This window comes from Phoenix dactylifera, chromosome 2, assembly GCF_051530095.1.
Source record: "Phoenix dactylifera cultivar Ajwa chromosome 2, Ajwa_hap1_PhDact_Kaust_v1.1, whole genome shotgun sequence".
Classification (NCBI taxonomy): domain Eukaryota; kingdom Viridiplantae; phylum Streptophyta; class Magnoliopsida; order Arecales; family Arecaceae; genus Phoenix; species Phoenix dactylifera.
In genome coordinates, this window is record NC_143191.1 from 4,654,946 (window position 1) to 4,670,389 (window position 15,444).

Sequence of the window (15,444 nt, forward strand, 5' to 3'; positions counted from 1 at the left end):
ACTTTTCAACTTTATCTGACCAGCTCTAATTCTATTAAATATATTTTTATCTATTTTATATAATAAATTCTAAATAATGAAATAGGACACTCTACCATATCTCGTGTCCATCAATGAGGCAGTTAAGGGTTCTCATAATTGTCAACTACCTTGAACCAAGGATACGAAAATCTAAAAGAGATCTCATCAAAATAACTTACATAACGAGATGTCGCCGACGAAACTCAGAAGGATCATATGGTTGCAACGAAAGCTGTGCTTAAGCAAATATGAATATGGATGGAACACACTCAAGATGAACACTCGGCCTCCGGGATGAATTCATTAAGGAACACAAGGTGCCAGTCGATTCACAAATGCCCAATGGATACATATTTTTGAAAGAAATGCGCTCAAATTGCAGCCATGGAGCAGCCCACTGCATATTAGTTTCAAAGATGATGCTACCATAATTAACAGAATTAGAGGTTTCAAGAGAAACCACTTCTTCTAAAAAGGCTAACTTGGCTGCGGACTGGGTGGTTTTTTATATGGTCCGTCACTCCGGAGGTATCCTGTAGACCGAAGAGGAAGAGTTATCCAGAGTACTTCAGGATTTGTTGTTCTCTAATTTTATTAAGTGTATTCATACTCGTATTGTATTAAGCATCCATTTTTAGCACAAAAAAAGAAAAAAAAAAAAAAGCTTGTTCAACATTCGGCATCCAATTCTCTCTCCAATGGAACTTGAATTGCCACAATCGAAGCCTGGATGAACGAGATATCGTCAAATTACTGAAGTTCACAAAGTGAGCCAGAATTCATGGCCATATCAACTGAAGTTGACCTTAGTTCATCATCAGTAAATTTTGTGTCCGAGACTAACCCTGGCCTTAGATGCCATCGTAGTTATCCATGCTTCCCTGCGTTTGTGTCATTCATATGCCTATGGCTAGCTTGGGTAAAATGTTGATTGTACTATAGTTTGGTGTAATTAATAAAAGTACAACATCATCAACCAAACTCAACTACTCGTCACATAGAAGCTCGTCATCATAATTATCCATGCTTCCTTACATATGTCATTATATATGCCTAACACTAGTTTGGTGCAAAATAAATTGTTCTGTATAATTTGATGCAATTAATGGTAGTGCAATATCATCAACCAAACTCAACTACTCATAATCAATGGGTCCAAGATTGGCAATGGATGGAGCAAATTCTCGCCTCATGATGATGATTAGTTTAAGTAGATATAGTATGTGTTAGGCCTGATGCATTCTGTGGACCAACACAGTCTTGCTCGAGAATAACTTGGCTACGATGATCGACTAAATCCAAGGGTGCACCGGTGGCATGGGTGGTTGCCACCCATTACTCTGTGATATTTGGGCCATGGTAGGTCGAGACGTTGCCTTTCAGGCCAAGCATGTCTATAAAAAGGACAATAAAGCTGTAAATTGGGCGGCCTCGTATGTAGCAATCATTTTGAGAAAATTTTCTGGATTGGTGAGAGGGAGCTGCCTAGAGTGCTCCGAGACTTATTACTTTTTAACCTTTTTGGATTTATTTACACTAGAAGTGTTTGAGTCATCCGTTGTAGCAAAGATAAAAAATATAGCTAAACTTGACATGTGCACCTACCAATGCAAAGGGAGGTTAAGCAAGCCTTGGAAAGACCATAAATGAACAATGAAGTGGGCAAATCCTCGTATGCATGTGCAATACGAGCTCAGTGTTTGGACATCCAAGGATTAGAATTTTATGCCTTTGTGATCTCAACATCGTATCCATTTAAATGAGATACAAATGCAGTATGACCTAAATTTTGATGCAAAAACTATCTATATCGCTAGTCAGTTTGCATGGGCAATAGGGTGATAGGTATAAAGCTAAGTGGTTGGACGAAAATTGAGGGCTTGTTTGGTTCGCACGAAGAATGTTTCTTCACCGAAATATTTTTTTGAGAATTTGACAGAGCATTTGACTAAAAAACAATAAATTTAGTAGTTTCTTCTCATAACCGACTTAACTTTGTGATTTATATTTAGTTGAGTATTTACTTTTCTAAAAACGTTATGTAAAATATCTATTATAGCCTAAATAAAGAAAAAGATTTTACCTCATTCTATCTAAAAGCTTAAGAACATACTTGAAAAAAAAATACCTCAATTTCATGCCGGTAGAAATTAGACTTTTCCATATCCCATATGGATTTTTCTTTTCCATAAAATGTAGAAATTTTATTTCTATAAGAAAGCTACTTTTCCATCTCTCTTCTTTGAAAACTCTAACTAAATATTAGGCTTTTTTCTATTTTCCCATTGACCATACTTTCCTCCCTCATCTTCCCACAAACCAAATAAGTTCCAAGAGAGAGGAACATATTGATGCACCCAAATCAATTTTTTGAGCATTAAAAGGAACCTTTAGTAAGCAACATACTGATACACTAGTTTCATTTGTCCATGTTCAAATTAGAAACCACATGATTATATTGCTTCAAATTAATATGTGCTTAACAAATAAAGGCCTATGGTAACGTGCACGTCCTAATACTAATCTTTGCCTGTGCAAACAGATCTTATGCCAGGCTTTGTGGGGTAACCCACAATGCAAACATATATGTTAACGATGGTGGCAGTGGATAGTCTTCATGCTACTAGAAGAATGTGAAGCCACAAATGACCATTTCAAGGTAAAATAAAGCACCTCTCTTTTTTTGTTTACTAAAATGGATGATTCATACAATTCTAGTACAGATACATCCAAAAAAGTCAAAGAAAAACAAATTATGGAGTGCTCTAGGCAGCTCCCTCTTTCCAATCCATAGAGCTCTTCCGGAGTAATTGGCCACATACGAGGCCACCTAATCTACAGTCCCATTAGCCTCTCTATAAACGTGCTTGGCCTAGAATGCCGCGTCTCTACTAACCATGGCCCTAATATTTCGAAGCAAATAGTAGCACCCACCCATGTCGACGGTGCCTCCTGGATCCAACCAATTACCGTAGCTGAATCACCCTTAAGTATAACTGCTCTAGCTCATAGCTTTCAGGACCGAAGTGTCGAAGATCTGGCACCTACCAACAACCACCACCCTAGAGTTCAGGCCTCTGATGACGAAGCCAACACCTTCTTTTTTGCCATCATCCAGCATGCAACCATCGAAGTTGATTTTAAAGAAACTCGAGGGTGAGGGCTTCTAGGTGAAAAGCACCATTTGAGGTGCCATATATGGTCAAAGACCAAAAAGGCAACTAATAATTAAAGAAATGTCACACTGATAGTATAATGTCCGGATGTTATGTAATCTATATGTTGGTAAGACCATCAAAAAATGTTGTGTTGTACAAAAAAGAAGGTTGCATTACTTATATTAAATGTGAAGCAAATAGTGGAATGACTGGCCAGTAGTTGTAGTAAAGGTTTAAAAGTAGATCCAAAGTAGAAGAGATTTGCAAAATTACTAATATTTGTTATATCTTTCCTGTTAAACCATATTTCTCTACCCTTCTCTACTATTCCCTACACCAACCCTCCTATACCCTCTTATCCTTTTGTGTTATAATAGAAATCATGCTTAATAGAGATCATGAGCATCATGATATCTATTAAGCATGATTTCTATTATAACACAAAAGGATTTTCGAGCATCTATTGCTGAGCCTCAATTCAAGTGTCTTTTGCTGGCTCTGCATGAATCAACCATAAGTTTATTTTTCTTTTGTATTCTGCATTATCAACTTCATAAAAAAAAATAAAAAATCAATTGCTGAGGTACCAAATACCATGTATTGAATGTAAGTAGCAACCATTGAAGAAGTCAATGGAGTTTGGAACCTTCACTAGAAATCCAACAATTAGCAATTCAAGAAGATTTCTTCAGTAATCTTTCTTTATAATGAATTCAACATAATATAATAAGAATGGCCAAAATGATTTAGGCATATATGGATGGTTTCTATCTCCTGAACTTCTAAGAGGGATCAATTATAAAAGTTGTTTGGCAAGTTTTATGTTGGTAGATTTCATCCCTCGTATCATTTCTTCCGCACAAAAAAAAAAATCTATTGCACATGCTAATTAGTAACAAGATATGTTCATATAAGATTGTGGACATCCCTAAAGAGATGGTCTTGAAAAAATATCAGGAGTGTTTGGAGTCACCAATGGCTCTTTTAAGGTAAATATTGGAAAAGGTAGATGAGGCTGATCAGTGGAACTTAAATATAAACCAAGGTTTTAGGGTATTATTCGAGAAGACTTTATAATCAAGGTACCCTAATAGCCCTAGATAAAAATATCTAGCTTTGTACTTTATATACGGCAAAACCTAGGGTGCACTTACTATGCACTTATTGGATAGGCATATCATAGCCAAGGTCTCAAAATCAAAAAGTTCTAGCACCCCATTTGCTCTAGGATGTCAAGATCTAGAGGTTTATCTAAAAATCAGGACTTCTAGGGGGTTAAAGAGGTCCTCAACCCTATCTTCTCATCTAGATACCCAAAATCGAGAAAGAAAGCAAGATCTACAAGTTAGCACTAAAATTATAGAAATTAAGCTAAAATACATAAAAGTGAATGAGGGATTTAGTTTCTCCCCCTTTTTCACCCTTTAAGAGAGGACACCAAACATGGAATTTGCAATATGAATGACCTCTTCTCCTTATAGGGAGGGACAATGCAAACATCTTTTTATAACAATAATCAATACTTTTAGCCTAATGATATAGTTGTATGTGAGAAATATGAATACATTAGAAATGCTTGCTATACCATGCTGAAAATTTATTTAGGCATAACAATGTATCTTCCCACAATAGTTTTAACCTGCTTTAAAAGTGTCCATTTCAACTTGCAGAGATGGGTTGATTAAAAAGTTTTTATTAAAATAATTATATATATAATTTGAAAAGAAATAAATTTATAAAAATAATTGTTTGGCTGTTTTCTATAAAATTTATTTTGGAATTGACGTGAGAGAGTGGATAAAAAAAAGTTGAAGATTAGCCCTTCATAATTTGAAAAAACAGATCTATTTTTATTTTTCTTAAAACTCATTTTATAGAAATCATACTTAACGATTATCAGGTAGATAATCAAATAGCCTCAAAAAAACATATTGAGAGTCCAAAATAGTATTCTCACTAGCCCTTGGGAGTTCAAACTTCAAAGCGGTGTCTGGCCGAAGATGTTAACTTGTGTCGGTATCGGGCAATCACCGATACCAGGTAAACAATGTACCGGTATTTATTATATCGGCCGTTACAATCCGATATAAGTACCTTGGTCCCTGATATATTGATGCCCCCCTCAGGCTAAAACCTCTGTGATTTGTGAAGGAAAATTCTACACACTTCTCGTCCCTTTGGTTCGCTTTTGAACTTCTCTAAAGAAAAACTTCACCTCTGCTCTCTCTCAACTCCTTTCCCACCCCTCTACCCACGCTTTAGAGTTTAGATCGGTCGCAATGGAAGATCTGAAGGTGGCGTTAAATAATCACGTGGATCTCGTCTCCGAGCTCTTCGAGAAGCTCTCTGGCGAACTCCGCTCCGGATTCCGCCCTGCGGTCGACAACTTCGTCGGCTTCTTCCACGCCATCGATTGGAAGGTATGATCCCATTAGTCAGAAGCTTTTCTACTGTTTTCTTTTAATTTATATTGTCGTCTTCAATGGTGCCTTGATTTAAGGAATAAAACTAAAAATCGTGTTATCTTTAGATCTATTACGAAATTTCGTGGATTCTAATAGGAACGGTTGAAGTAATGGTAATTTTTAGTTGGATCTATGAGTTAATTCAGTTTATTAGGGTTCGATTGGAGATAAAGCTAAGGATGAATCGGAATTGGTCAAGTAGTGGAAGGAGTGCAGTTGTGGACTGTCTTATAACTACATTATCTCTAGAGAGAATATTTGTGGCTCAAATTTTATTTTTCTTATTTTTTTTTGTTTGACTGCAAATCTTCTATCATGCGAGGGATTGTTGGAATTCAAATGTTGTTTTCGTCAAGTTTCTTTAAGTGATTCCAAGTTAAGGGTTTGTTGAAATGCTTATGAATTGGATGTGTCCTGCTTTGTGGTTCTCCCTCTCTCTAGGGGTGTTTATGAGGGATGGATTATGTTGGGTGTTGTGTTCATTGATGGAGAGGCTTGCCTTTTTGAGAGAGAAAAACATAGAGAGAGATGTTCCATGGGGCAACCCACCCCCTGATTTGGTTCCCTTCAAGTACTATAAATAGTGGTCTACTGATCTTTCGTGGTTTCATGGAGAAAGCTAATTTGGGTAATTTTGTTACTAAAAGAAGATGTAGTTTTTATGTGGGACCATGTCTGTTCCTTGAATCTCAAAAGCCTCCATTTTGATGTATACTGTAATTTTTCTTTAAATTTTAGGGTTCAATAAGATTATCAGCTTGAAGGTGAGATTAATTATTGCTCTCCGTATTTCAATTGGTTCATTTAGAGTACATGGATTGTGAGTATCTTCATAGTTGAGGACAACCGTTGGAACTTGTTGAAGACATTTGTGGAGCAATGGGTTTGCTACTTAGTGTAACTAAGAAATGGTGGTTTTGCTCCTAATATCTTTTCTTCTTGTCGAACACATATTTTCTCATATGTTTTGCTGAGGTGGGTTTGAGGCATTGAAAAACTTTTAAGAAATTTCTTTTGATTCCTATGGATGTCGACTAGGGAGTCAGTGTAAAGGTGATTATATTAAAAATCATGGTTACATCCTGAAAAAGTAATGAGATTAGGGTGAGATAAAGGAATTTTGCCACAAAATGATTTCCAAATTTTTACTGTTTATTTTCTTAATGTGCTAAAAACCAAATGAACTTTCATATATGAAGCTCCTAAAATAAAGTGGCTTCATCAGGAGTTTTCTGGGATATTAGAGGGTTTCTATGTCACTTGATTATTACTTGGCATATAGTAAAGGAGTAGAAAATTGTTGAGGCAGGCTAATGCACACTCATGAGGGTTGTCTCCTAGAGAGCTGTAGGGTGAGCAGAAATTGTCATGATTGTCTAATGCTTTAGCCATATATCTGAAGAAATCGAGAAGTTTCAGTTAGATTTGTTTCATATTTGTAAATAGTTGAAGTTGTCATGGGATGGACTTGGTTATCTCAATGATTGTGCTTCATTCTAAATAAATAGGTCACGCTAATATTACAATGACAATCAAAGCCAATGGCCCAAGGCGATATAGCAATTAACCTTTTCAACTGTAGTTCTTTGAACTGGAAATGAGTAGTTGCATAGCTGATGTTATGTCTAGTTTTGACACCAACAAACATGCAGAGTCATGCCCAAATACAATATCAACCCAAAAACCATTGAGGGCCCGTTTGGATATTCGTACAGGATTAGGCCAAAAATTTTGTAAGAATTGGGCCTGTTGGCCCATCTCGTTTGCATTTTCTTGGAACCTATCCGAACCCAACTCAGGTCCTAGCCTTTGGGCTGCATGAAGAAAAAAAAAAGACCTTCATAGGTCTTTTTCTTCCCCACAGGATTTGGGCTAGGTGGAGTTTGGTTGATACAAGATCATGCTTAAATGGATGGCCCAATCCATAAATTCTACAAGATTTTCAGCTCAATTCTGTAGAAATAGCCAAACATGCCCTAAATGGGATAATAGCCCCATATCACTTATCCTATCAGCATTGCTGAACACATCTAGTTCATGTAGGCAATGCCTGAATATTAGTTATTCTTAGAGAAATGTGAACTTATTGGTTATGTTTTTGGACCAGGCATGTCACTTGATCAAGATTCTAAGATCATCTAACACTTTTTGAAGTTGCCAATTTCCTTGTGGATATCAGTCGGTTATTGTTGATTGCCTGTAGATGTCAAGGTGATCGTTCTTTAATTCATTGGATGGCATGAAGTATGATATAAGTAATATGCTCTCAAATCCCACATTTATGGGCCCCAGCAAGAATGGGTGATTGCAGGGGCAAGTTTAATGATGGCAATATGTCAAAGAGCTGAACTTGCGCATTGAGAAAAGGAGGAAACTTTTCTTTGGTAAATTGCCAAGTAAAAATAGACTTGTTTGTGTTATTGATGAGTGGTTGATAGGAGGATAATATCAAGTTAGGCATTGAAGCTAGAGGTATGTTATGAAAAAATTCTATTCACAACAGAACTGACAACTACACAAAAAATTGTAACAAGAATTTAATTTTTTCGTGTCTGATGCAGGATAGATATTAACTTGTAAGTAAGTTGGATTATTAGAAGTGGTTGATATCAGGATAAAGCTGAGGTTGTCAAAAGATGCATTATGCCATACTATAAGAATTAAGAAGCATGTCTAACATCTTCAAGATATACACTAATGTTAGATCTCCTTTCACTCTTTAAAGTCCTAGCTGCCATGTTAGATTGAAAAGAAATTCTTAATGGAGAAGATTTGCAGTTCATTGTTTAGAATTGTCCAAAAAAGCTTTGGGCACCATCTGTTTGATTTATTGTTTTCAAATAAATTGATGAACTTGCCTCTGTGTTTCAAGAATTCTTTAGAAAAGTGTGGATCGATGAATGGTCAATACTCCCTACTCTTATCTAAGGGCTCGTTTGGTTCGCGGGAAAAGAACGGGAGAAAGTGTGGTCAACGGGAAAGTAATGAGATGCCTCTTATTTGGTTGGAGTTTCAAAGGAGAGAGATGGGAAAGTTGTATTCCCATAGAAATATGATTTCCACATTTCATGGAAAAGTCTTTTCCATGAGAAATATGAAAAAGTTACTTTCCCATGAGGCAGGAATCACTCCATCTTTATTTTTTTCCAAAAAGGTCCTTCAGCATTAAAAACCAATTTTTATTAAGGGTATAGTAGGAATTATACATAACTTTCTCAGAAAAGTTGATGGTCAACCAAACATAAGCACTCTGAAAATTTGTCACTTTCCCATATTTAACCAAACATGCCAAAAGTACATTTCCAGGCATTCTCTTCTTAGGAATCTTCTTCCCAAAAATTATATTCTTAGGAGGAAAAATGCTTCCCACGAGCCAAATGAGCCCTAAAGGAAAGAAAGAGGGATTGATATTGAGGCTTTAGACTTATGAGCCTAATACTGAATATTTGTCCATGCTTCTTATAATTTATTTAGTTACTTAATAACCTCCCTTTGTAATCTTAAAAAGATTGTGTTGGCGGAAAGTTTTCTCTTAAAGAGGGTTGTTATTTTTCATGAATGCATTGCATGTGCTATGCAAGATAACATTGCCAGACCATGTGCAAAGTGGATAGGAACAAGGCTTGCTGTATGATGGATAGACCGTCAGCTGAATCTAGGCTTGGATATTTTGCTTGGTTTCCAGTTGCTGACATTATTATATTCCGTAAGGTGTTCTCAACAAGCATTTTTTTATTATTTCAAAAGAAATGACATTCAAAAGTTCTATAGATATTGCTACTATTGGGATAACAACTTATATGATCTAAAGGATAATATTTGTTTTCCTAATTCATAAATGTATTTAATTTGATTTTTAAATTTTATGACATTACAAATATATGGAAGGATTGCATTGCTTAATGAAGGTTTTGGCGTCTGGATCTAGATAAATGGTTTGGATGGAAAGGTATCTTGATTTATGGTATTGTGCTGCTGAAAGATCAAAGGTTATTAGTTGAAGTTTAGATCTGAAGTGGATTTTAGTTGTGGACTTTTTGGATAAGCATATGGACTCATCATGCTCTTGGGGCCAAGCAGTGACAAGTTCACAAACTATCAACAATTTCCTTCTCTTCTCCTTGATGAGGAAGAAGAAAAAGGACAATATCTGTTATGTTTTATTGTTTCATGAATCCTTAAAGGCACATTGGATGTCCTCTTTCTTTGTGCATGAGTGCTAGCCATTCTTTTTTATTTTTTTAGCATTTCAACAAGGAGTTGGGGCCTCTTTTTTCTATTTTTTGAACACATTGATTTCCAGCGTATTTAGGTGATGTGTCACATTACACAAGAAAAAATAAGACATGGACTTACTTATGTTGGCTTATATTTATTAGTTAGCCCAATTTAATTAAAAGGAATAAAAGATATGAGGAATTCATCATGTTGCTTTTATTCTTGGTAAGTGCATCAATTGAGAGTTGGTCGTTGCAGGTGCTTCTTGTTCTTTTTAAAGCGCCATTATCAAATGTGATGGCTTAAACGTTTAAGCTGCCATCTAAAAGGCTTTAATGTGAAGGACCATTTTAGTGGTATTCTTATACCATTTAGACATCCTTTGAATGCTTAAGCAGAATGAATGTTTGGCAGGTCACTTTGAAAAGTTAGTGTTTGCAATATTCTATATATTATAGATTATCAATCTAATGCTTAAAGACACTATCTAATATGCTATTTCGCATGATGTAATATTTTTTTTAAAAAAAAGGTTCAATTATGCTTTCTTGTTGTATCTAATTGAGTATATGGACAATATTGTGTCACTTGATCACTTGATATGTTATGCATATATGCATGCTGAAGCATGCTAATAAGGGGCAAAATGGTTTTTCATGCTACCTGCTCCTAGTTGATAATGCAAAACCTGTTCCTGTAATGTCATCAGTGAAAAATCCATCTCTGTATTTCCTATAAGCCTTTAACCCATCAAGACACAGGAACTCATATAAGGAATAAAAAGTTATTTATGGTAATCAAATCTCGTGAAGAATGCGGTTATAAACAACGTGATGCATCTAAAAGAAATAAAATAGTGGTGATGTTAATAAAAGGGTATCAATTAATGATAAGTAGATACTGGGAAGAATAATTTCTTCTGCAGTCGCAATTCACATGTATTATATCTCTATATTAAAAACTGTAATTATCTCAAAAACATCTGTAATAAAAGGTTTCCTGCAATATCTATTGTTGCCAGGAATCTTATCAAGTACCTTAAAATGCAAGGGGATTCTAAGAGATCTTGTGTGGAAGAGTCAAGGTGAAATGCCTATCATTGACGGGAATCATGTCAAGTACTTAAGTTGTCTTGACTTCTAGGGTACCTGGTGGAAGTTATCCAAATAGTTTTTTTAACCATGGAGGAATCCTTTTTGAGATAGAGCAAGGTAGGAGATTGGACTAGGGTTACATGGTAGTAGTAAAACTTATATGATTGGGAGAGACATGACGTATGATTGGAAGAGCTATTTTAGCACGTAAGTAAAAGCATGGCATGGCTTCATGTGTGATTTTCTAAAACTTTTCGTGAATTCTCTGATATATATATACATAAGCAGGAAAAGGATGAAATAACATTTCCAAAATAAGATGCCACACACACACACAGATATATATATATATGTGGCATCTTATTTTGGAAATGTTCTTTCATCCTTTTCCTGCTTATGAAAATGTTTTCTATCAAAAATATGCCATATGATCTTATAACATTATTTACAGTCGTTGAGCTTTATACTTTGATGTGTTCGTAGGAACCTTGGTTGATATGCTTATTATTGTTCCACCTTTCTTTGCTGCTGACAACTATCATCTCGAGGAAGAATGTCAACTTCCAACTCTGCCTATCCATGCTAGCATGTGAGTCGTTCGTTCCCATCATCTTAAATAGGAGTTTAATTTTCTAACTAGTGTCGTCATGACTTACAAATTGCTCAAGTGCTAGCACATAACAACTAATGACAACATTTTCGGACTTTGATTGCTTAAGATCTTGCTGCAATTTATTTTGCTGAGTTGCTACACTGATGAGCTTTATTTTGAGAAAGCGACAGAAGTATACCATGGCATCAAAACAGTTGCCTATATGCAGTTACTAGAATAGTTTGTTCGTTGGATTGTTTAAAATCAAATATTACAAACCATATTGATCAAGGAAATTCTTCCCTTGAGCAGAAGGGATTCCATGTCAGGGTTATTGTGCACATTGTCTGTGCTTGCACAACCAAGTGAAACCCAATTGCCATGTTTGTGCAAATAATCTGCTGCCTATGATTAGAGGTATGTTTAGAAGTTACTTAAACGCATAGGTAATATAAAAGCCTTTTGTAACAACCCAGGACCTCATCTAACAAGGCTAGTTAGAAGGTATTATTTAGGTTTCTGAATCCTGTATAAGTACCCAAAATTTATCCAGCAAATAAGAAGGGGTGGCAATCGGGTCGGGTCGAATCATAAACGGGCCGGATCACATGCAGGTCGGGTCAGAAAATCATAAACCTGAACCCGACCTGTTTATTAAATAGGTCAGAAATTACAACCTGAATCTGACCTGTTTATTAAACAGGTAACCTGACCCGACCCGTTTAATCTGTTTAATAAACAAGTAACCTGTTTATCCTACCTGACCCGACCTGTTTAATCTGTTTGCCCAACCTGACCCGTTTAACCTGTTTAGACCTGTTTAACCTGCCCAACCCAATCTGTTTAACCTGCCCAACCCGATCTGTTTAGACCTGTTTAGATCTGTTTAGACCCGTTTAACCTGTTTATACCTGTTTAACCTATTTAACCCGTTTAACCTGTTTAGACCTGTTTAACCTGCCAACAGTTAAACGGGTTAAACGGTTTAAACGGGTCAGACATCTAAAATCCGTATCTGACCCAATTAATAAACAGGTTAAACGGGTCGACCTGTTTACGACCCGAACCTGTTTAGGCCAAACCCAAACCTGTTTATGGCGGGTCGAACACGGGTCGGGTTGGCGAGTCGGGTCATATTTTGCCACCCCTATAAATAACTGATGTGGGACTAAACACACGCCCACACAGGTCCTCACATACTTCTTCTATTTAAGCCCTGATGTCTTTTTTAGGCTAAGGGTCCAAATCCATTCAAATCTTATCACAAGCACCACGATTGGCCTGTAGTTAGTCTCAATGAGTATGTGCTGCAATATCTCCTAGTCCACATGGGACATGGGCTGGGTCCACTCTGGAACCACTCAATCCGTTACACCTCGAAACCAGAGCGTAACAGAAGCTGCATACCTGCATGGCGGACCATACAAGCATACAAGGCTATAGATCATATCAAAGTGATAATTTCTGAAAATTAATTTAATCAAGAACTTATACAAATAATTCTTACAATCAATTGTTCCAAATTGACATAAGTCAACATATGCTAACTATTTATTCAATTCAAATAAAATGTTCTAATCAATCTAAATAGTCTAACTAAAACTCCAAAAAAACTGAGAATATCTTCAGAATATGTAGCGCATTTTTCCAAGTCTTGAGCAATCATGCATTTGAATCTGAAAAAAGAAAAAGAGAGAAATGATGAGCTACACTAGCCTAGTAAGCAACATAACATCCTAAAGCGGGGTCTAGGCATGCCAAATAAATAATTAGTTAAAAAGCAAGATGTTGATGAAGAATAAATCAATTTTCGAATAATACATATATTTCTTTAGATGTTTGCTACTATTTTCATAAATTGATACTAGAAACTAACTTTAGACTATGGCTACATCATCCAGTGGCATGGGTCAGAATACACAAAGTGCCAAATACCACTTCTTTGAACCACCAGTAGTTCGGTATCTGAATACCACTATTCTAATCACCAGTGGTTCGGTATCAAAATCAATTTTTTAAATTACAAGTCGATAGGGCCAACGAATAATTTTCATTGGCGGGGCCAGATCATAGCTGAAACAAATTTCATAAGTTACTCAGGTATATTTTTCAAATTTCATAACATAACACATAACATATTAAAAAAGATTTACTATTGTAGCAATAAGCCTGATTCGTTTGATCAAGTATAAAACAAATATCATATTTAATAAACTAATTATTATTTTATCAAAATTTGGAAAACACACTTTGAAGCATTAGGTTGCTTACCTCTTCTCGCTTTAAAAATTTTACTTCAGTTAGACAGGTTAGGTTTACCTGGTTTAATATCATTAAAATATAATTAATTTTATCATTATCTTAGAAGTCAAGCAAAGTTAAAAATTAAGATACTATTGCGGATACGACTTTATGCCTAAATCAGGGTGGAGGAAAGCCAATGTCAGTCAGGCGGCGGTACCCGATTGCATGGGTCAGTCTGAATAAGATGAACTGAACTAGTCAAAATCAGACCTGATTTAAGTAACTCGATGAAGGTCAATGATGACTGAATTCCAAAGAGACTTGACAAAGGCCGAGGTAATGGGCCGGCCTATCAGCCGGGTACCGGGGTGGTTCAAGGCCTCCACCCAGGGTCCCCAAAAAGGCTCTGATACCATTTGTAACAATCCAGAATTTTACCTAAAAAGGCTAGCTAGAAGGTATTGTTTGGGTTCCTTAATTCTGTATAATTATCCAAGATTTATCCAGCGAATAACCGATGTAGAACTAAACACACGCCCGCACGGGTTCTTACACTTTTAACTGTTAATTGTATGCCATAGTGAATAAAATATAGCTCATATCATGCTATAAATTTATTGTAAACTCCTTGTCATATCTCAGATGCAATGAAACTTTTCTGTATCCACTAATATTTTCTGGATTACCTAACTGTTACTTATGATAGAACAGAAGATGGAATTCAAAGTCATTCAGAAGGTAGTATCTTCAAGACATCATTCACAGTTGCACATTCTCATGACAGTTGATTGTAGAACTTATTGGTTTATTGAAGTAAATTTATTGCTATTCCATTGTAAAAGTAAACTAAAATAGTACCTTTTGCTTATTTTAATACTGCAGTTTCTAATTGACTCATACTGCAGTTACTGGTGTATATCTTGCTGAGAGGATAAATAATTTTATGGGAAAACACTGGAAGAGCTTTGCAAGCCAGAATTACTTTGATCCTCATGGTCTTTTTATTTCAGTCCTCTGGTCTGGTCCACTTCTTTTTGTAACTATCGTAATTGTGGTGGGTTGCCCTTTCTCTTGCTCTATTGTCTATCTGATTGTACTGTTTATTCTTCATCTCAAACTTTCTCCTGTTTCTAGGTGAATACTCTCTTCACATTGTGCCACCTTATTGTGAAATGGAAAAAGGCAGAACTCAGACATCGGGCTAGGCTTGCTCGTGACAAGCAGGAATGATCAGCCTCTCTGCTTTTTACTGTGGTCATGCCTTTTTTCGAGATGAAAATAGGCACACTTGTACCATTTAACACCTGATTTTATTTAGATTCAGTGCTCAGCAATTTGAATCTTTTGGATCATTTGTCATAGGGAGTTTTAGGGAGGGCAGATTTGAAATCTACTCGAGGCCCATGGGTGTTCCAGGAATCTGTGACCAGGGTTTACAGCCAGAGACAAAATGAACAAGTTTGTTCAATATGATGTTGGGACCAAGACATCTTGCCTGATCATCTTATTCGCTTGTAAAACTGTATGTTTGATGTGCTCAGAGTGACGACTTTAAACTGTAACCTCACAGAATATACCTTTGAATGATTAGGGAATTTTGGTTTGTTCTTGTTATGTGCCTGTTTTTTCTGGTTTATCATTTTTGTGAAGTG

General features: G+C 36.1%; 1 protein-coding gene across 1 annotated transcript; it reads left to right on the plus strand.

Annotated features, from left to right (window-relative positions):
• Positions 1–5,294: 5,294 nt before the first annotated feature.
• On the plus strand, positions 5,295–15,406 carry LOC103702662 (uncharacterized). The gene is made up of 4 exons (XM_008785180.4): positions 5,295–5,599; positions 11,440–11,545; positions 14,698–14,846; positions 14,927–15,406. Exons 1-4 carry the CDS (start codon positions 5,459–5,461, stop codon positions 15,020–15,022), a joined length of 492 nt encoding a protein of 163 aa, XP_008783402.2. The 5' UTR covers positions 5,295–5,458; the 3' UTR covers positions 15,023–15,406.
• The last annotated feature ends 38 nt before the right edge of the window (positions 15,407–15,444 follow it).